A 6,000-nucleotide genomic window follows, 5' to 3' on the forward strand; every position below is an offset into this window, starting at 1 on the left:
TAGATAGATAGATAGATAGATAGATGAATAGGGATGTAGGGATGTAACGATATTATCAATATCATGGTATCGCGATAGCAAAGCGGTCTCGATATCATCGTGACGGTATGAAACGAAATGTATTCCGGGCAAAAAGTGTAGATTTTTCAAATATATTTAAACTGCTTATTCTATTCTTCTTATATGAACTAAAAGTGGTATTATTTTAATTAAGAATAATAACTTCTATAACAAATGTAGCTATCTGTTTGAAGAATTAGTTTACTCCTATATATTTTTTGTGAATTGCTTTATATTTAAATGTTCTGTTCATTTTGATATAAGAAAAAATTATTAAACCTGTTATACTGTATTATGACCAGATGTTTTGCAACTTATTTCAATATCGTGGTAATACCGTATACCACGATAAAAGCTTAAGCAATTATCACAGCATGAAAATTTGATACCATCACATAGAAAGTTAAAAAGAACAACATTTATTTCAAACAACCATCTTTTGTAACATTATGTATTTACTGTTACATTTGATCAATTTAATGCATCATTCCTAAACAAACGTTTTCATTTAAAGTGGTCATGAACTGCCTCTGTTTTTTTATTTTGTACTGTTCTCTGAGGTCCACTTATAATATTATCAAGATTTTTTACATCAAAAAATAATTTAAGTAATATGCCATTTTCTGTCCTGTTTTGACCCCCCTCATCAGAACGCTCTGTTTGAATCGGCGTGGCGGATTGTAGAATCTTAAGTTCTGCTATAATTGACAGTTGTGTATGTTTGACAGCCTACATCCTTCACAGAGGGACACTGCTGTGTTTTAGGTTAAAAACGCATAAACACTCTGTACATATCAAACAATCTGTAATCAGAGACAAAGCAATAGTGATCACGTAAGTTACTCACACTTGTGTGGTGCGACATTACTGTTGGATCTAATATGGTCAGCACAGCATCATCTTTTAGTTTCAATCTTTCTGAAAATCCTGCATTGAATTGTGCCTTGTTCGCAAAGGAATCCACTATAAAATGAAGTGAACAAAAGACAGAGTTCTTACTGACGCGGTCTGGAATATCATTAAAAATAAAGTTCATCAAATAAAGTTTATTGTTTGGTTTCTGTGTAGATCTGCATTTGCTGCTCTTGTCATTTACCTACTACGCTTGTGAATCGGTGGGCGGGGCTAAACAGGCAGTGCTGTAGAAGCAGGCATTGATCATCTTCTGCGGAGGCAGTGTTTAGCCACACTATTATATCATAAAGTGGCACATTCCACAACCTGTCGCTTTGGCAGACTGGCTTCAATATAAGCTGTTTTTAACAAGAAAATATTGAGTTCTGAAACTTACAGGATGTTTTTATAGCATGATGACCTCTTATATATCAAAACATCAAGTGAATTTTGATTTCTCAGTTCATGACCCCTTTCATCTATTATTTTACATTACAGTTTATTACCATATGCTTGTTTAATCCCTGTTTTGTTTTTTAACTTTTATTTAACCAGTTTGGTTCGAAAATGGGCTGAATCCCTTTTATAATTATTTTTGTTTTCTCTTTTATAGTCTCCTTCCAATGAAAAACCCGGGAAAGATCCATTTGTATCACCAAACCAATCAGAATCACCAACTCCTCAACCTGAGAACTGCCCTGTCGACTCTGTCAGCCTGTTCACACTTACAGCTCTTGGTAAGACATTTGAGACAATAAATATATATCTTGACATTTGTGAGCTTCCAAAAATGCTTTTTCAAAATGTCAGTGATTCTCATTTAAATGAAAGCTTGAGTCTAGAATGAGTGTTATTCTGTGCATACCTGTATATTCCTGTAACAGCAGGGCATGGCAGTAGCAGGTTCTCAGGGAATGCATGAACTGATAAAATGTTGAAAATGGCTCTTTGTTTCAAAGGGAATGCATGGTCCATTCGATGCTTGTCATATGCAGAACACTGAATAAGTGCAGCTTTTTAATATTTCATCTTCTTTTTATCAACACTATATTTTCTTTAAAGAAGGGTTGTCTTTACAAGCTCCACCTGCAGTCTCTACTCCTCTGTGGAATCAGCCCCTCTCCTCCATTTTCCCCAGCACCACCAGTGTCTCTCAGCCCTTCAATCAAGCACCTGCCTTCTCCACTTCTCCTGCGCCTGACTGGGGAAACATTCCTGGAAGTTTTGGAACTTCAACCGCTACCAAACAGCTTCCTTCATGGAGTACCACCCCAGTCTCCAACGGATCCAATGGATCCTGGACCCCTCATTCAACCCTGGGGAACCCCTTCCAGACCAGCATATTTCCACCTAGCCTTGTGCCCGATGGACAGCATAGCACCAGTCCCCCTCCACTGGTTCCACCTCGGGCAGTAGCCACCAAAGAAGCTCCAAAAGTGGACAATGATGCTTTTGTTGACCTGGATCCTCTGGGAGAAAAGGAGAAGAGAGATATCAAGGAGATGTTCAAGGATTTCCAGATGGCTAAGCCACCAAACATGCCAGCAAGGAAAGGTGAGCAGATATGTGTTTGTAATTAAAATCTCAGCTATTTTAACATTACATGACAATGCCATGAAATTCATCTCTGCATCTGATGTCATTTTGAGTTGCTCATAACATGCATTTGGGAATGCAGCATACACCAGCATCACTTTATTTCATATTTGCATAATTTTCAGAAATAAGTTTTCAACATTTCACCCAGATTTGTAATGAGAAGCATTTATAAACCTGTTAACACCAAAATAATAGCTTTAGGGTTTAATATTAGAAAGTCAAATATGATTGTGCAGTACTATTGCAACAGAAATATATATATATATATATATATATATATATATATATATATATATATATATATATATATATATATATATATATATATATATATATATAAATTTTTATTTTTTTTCTGCCTGTATTTTTTATAATTAGGAATTAGCACAGTGTGAATGTGATGTGGACTGTGATGATTTCACAACTAAAAATATGTAACTAAATATACAGGAAATAATAATGAAAAATTGTTTACCTGCATGTCATGTGACCATTAACCAGTTATATTTCTGTGTCATTGAGATAATACTGTAGTTTTTATTAATGGTTTGAATTTAGTTTTAGTTTTTTTTGTTTTTTTTTTAGTCATGTGTGAATGTAATTTTTACTAGTTTATTAAAGTCTGTGTGTGTGTGTGTGTGTGTGTGTATATATACATATGTATGTATGTGTGTGTATATATATATATATATATATATATATATATATATATATATATATATATATATATATATATATATATATCACACACAAACTTTTTTTTTTTTCTCCATTATTTTAGTACATCAAGTTAAACAAAATTAAAATGAAAAATGTTGCTTTGACAACTATCTGGATCAAAATGGGTTTAATAAAAGTTTATATTTGATTTCAGTTGAACTAAAGATTGGAGGCCAGAACCCATTCGACAACTCCGTTGGAAAAAATCTGTTTGGAACATCTGTATCTGCAACTGTACGTATATGTGCATCCTTATAAGAAATTATGAAACATTTTATCTAACAATAACATTATTTGAAGTTTTTCTGAGAGCCTCAAGAATAGTTATGTTGTTTCTTCTTCTTATTCCTTCTTAAATATTTGTATCTTTTTTCCTTTGACCTTTACAGAGTGCTCCTCCCATAAAGACAGTTGGCTTAGATCCTTTCAGAGACCCATTTGGAAACCCATTTGCATGATAGCCATAGGATGACTCCATAGGGTCCAAGTATGGATCAAACACACATCACTGAACAGGAAATTATGCAAAAAACAATTCCATCCCAGATGTTTCAGCTTTATAATGTTGTGGTTAAGCTAATGGATACACAATGACAACCGCTTTTCACAGAGCACCATTTTTCTGTAGCTTTCCCACTAAAGTGCATCCTGTTCAAGAGCAGGTCTCTTAGCTCTGATGTCACAGCCAATGTCTGACAGCCAAATGAAGTGTGTGCAGCCCTCCTCGTTTTATGAACCATGATCATGGACAGGCTGAAAATAATCCATCAAGTGCTTGTCTGCTGTTAAAACATGTTTATCCTGAACAAACATGAATTTGAGTGCATTTTGTCTCTAAATGACAACATGATGACAGTGGTTTTGTTTTCTGTACTAAAAGCACTCGAAAGCAATTTTGTCATTTTTTGCACTAGTAAACAAGTTATTGTTGCCTTGTTTGTTCACTTTTTCTTCATTGCAGTATAATCTTGATATGTTTACTTTTCCACATTTATCAAAAGCTTTAGGGCATGACTGGTCACTAATTTTGAGAAACATTTATATGAACTGGCATATAAACTGAATTTTTGAAATATCCAATTCATGTTTGGACATATTAAATGTCCAATCACAAACCGACATGATGGACAGCAGAGAGACAGTGTATATAATATCTGTAGAGATGCTTTGATATGATAACTGTGCAATCAACATCATACTGTACTGACCTGTTCATTATAAAAGAGCAACTGACTCTAATCAACCTGCATTTCAACTGCATTCAATTGCAAGATGTTATTTTATTTGTGTATTCAGTGTTCTGTTATTTGTGAGATGGTGAGCTTGCTACATTCGCTAATATATATGTACTGTCATCATGTCAAAAGTTCTCTGTTTTTGTTTTGACATTGTATTGAATGAATAATCTAAATTGCTACTACTGGCATGTTGTCAGCAGTTCTGCAAATATAAACGCCTTCAAAAATAATATCTTTCCATAGAATAGGAGGATGATACTATTTAAGCACATTGTTTGCGTGTAACATGATGATCCCGAATGCTTCAGGTAATACTTGATAAGAGCATATTGATGTGTCTGATTGATCAATGATATCTTACTACACTGCTCTTTATTGTTCCTTTTTGATAGGTGGGGATATAATCATTTTCCACCAGAAACATTATGTGGGAAAAACATGATATTGCAAGGTTTAAAAGTGTAACAGGAATGCATTCATCTCAGTGGATTAATGGATTAGGAAAAAAAAAAAAGGCAATGTGTACTATATTGACTGTAGTGGATGCTGAAGCCTTGTCAAAATGAACTATGTGAATTGTATGTGTGTACATATATAAATATCTGCTCTGTTATGCACTATGCCATCTCTACCTTGGATGCTATAGAACTAAGGTGTTTTTTTTTTTTTTTAATGTAGTCGCTGCAATAAACTGGAATTTTAGTTAGTGGAATAGATTCAGAATTGTCCTATTTATCTTTTGCAAAGTTTGTATTCAAGTCTGTAAGACCAGTTGGGTCTACTTCACAATAAAGTGATGACTGGCTGAATGATTTGAGCCTCACATGTTAAGTTTTGTTAGTACAGTGGTTTATAATCTTTGAATGGGATCAGCAGATAACTGAATTCATTTTCTAAACTACTAGATGAAAAACAATGTGCTGAATGAAACAAACTTTTTAAGACTGGCTATGTTCAGAATGGAATGCGGTAACACTTTATTTTGATGGTCGCTTTTGAACATTCTGTTGACAAGAAGTAACGTTGCACCTATGTGTCAATTAACTCTCATTAGAATATTAGTAGACCGTGATTAATATCCGCTAACTCTTTTTTGAGATTGTATCCCAACAGACAGTCCACTGACTATCAGTAACTTTTCAAGTACTTATCAATTTATTCTAACCCTAACCCGACCAGTCTACTAATACTCTATCAACACTCTATTGAGAGCTAGTAGATATGTAGGTGCAACGTTACTTATCGTCAACAGAATGTGTTAAAGGGACCATCAAAATAAAGTGTAACCTGGAATCCTAGCATACTACATATAGTACTCTACAAGTCAAGTCACTATTATCACCTAAAAATTCATGATATCTAAAGCAGCTATAGTGGTTTGTGGGGAAGAAAATTAAATGAAAGTTTGAAATCCAAAAAGATGGTTAAAATTTGTGGTTAATATGACTGCTTGTTCATTCAGCACACATAACATGTGATGTCAAGTCAA

The 6,000-nt window shown here is 34.1% G+C and overlaps 1 protein-coding gene across 1 annotated transcript in view; it reads left to right on the top strand.

Moving 5' to 3' along the window:
- The window catches only part of LOC306870810 (disabled homolog 2-like), a 28,364-nt gene extending 23,042 nt beyond the window's left edge, over positions 1-5,322 (top strand). Inside the window, exons 11-14 of the mRNA XM_079418237.1 lie at positions 1,568-1,691; positions 2,017-2,508; positions 3,428-3,507; positions 3,663-5,322. Coding sequence (XP_079274363.1) covers positions 1,568-1,691; positions 2,017-2,508; positions 3,428-3,507; positions 3,663-3,731 — 765 coding nt within the window. The 3' untranslated portion in view covers positions 3,732-5,322. The remainder of the gene's footprint in view (positions 1-1,567; positions 1,692-2,016; positions 2,509-3,427; positions 3,508-3,662) is intronic.
- Positions 5,323-6,000: the final 678 nt, after the last annotated feature.

The sequence above is a fragment of the Barbus barbus genome, assembly GCF_936440315.1.
Source record: "Barbus barbus genome assembly, chromosome: 6".
Lineage (NCBI taxonomy): Eukaryota > Metazoa > Chordata > Actinopteri > Cypriniformes > Cyprinidae > Barbus > Barbus barbus.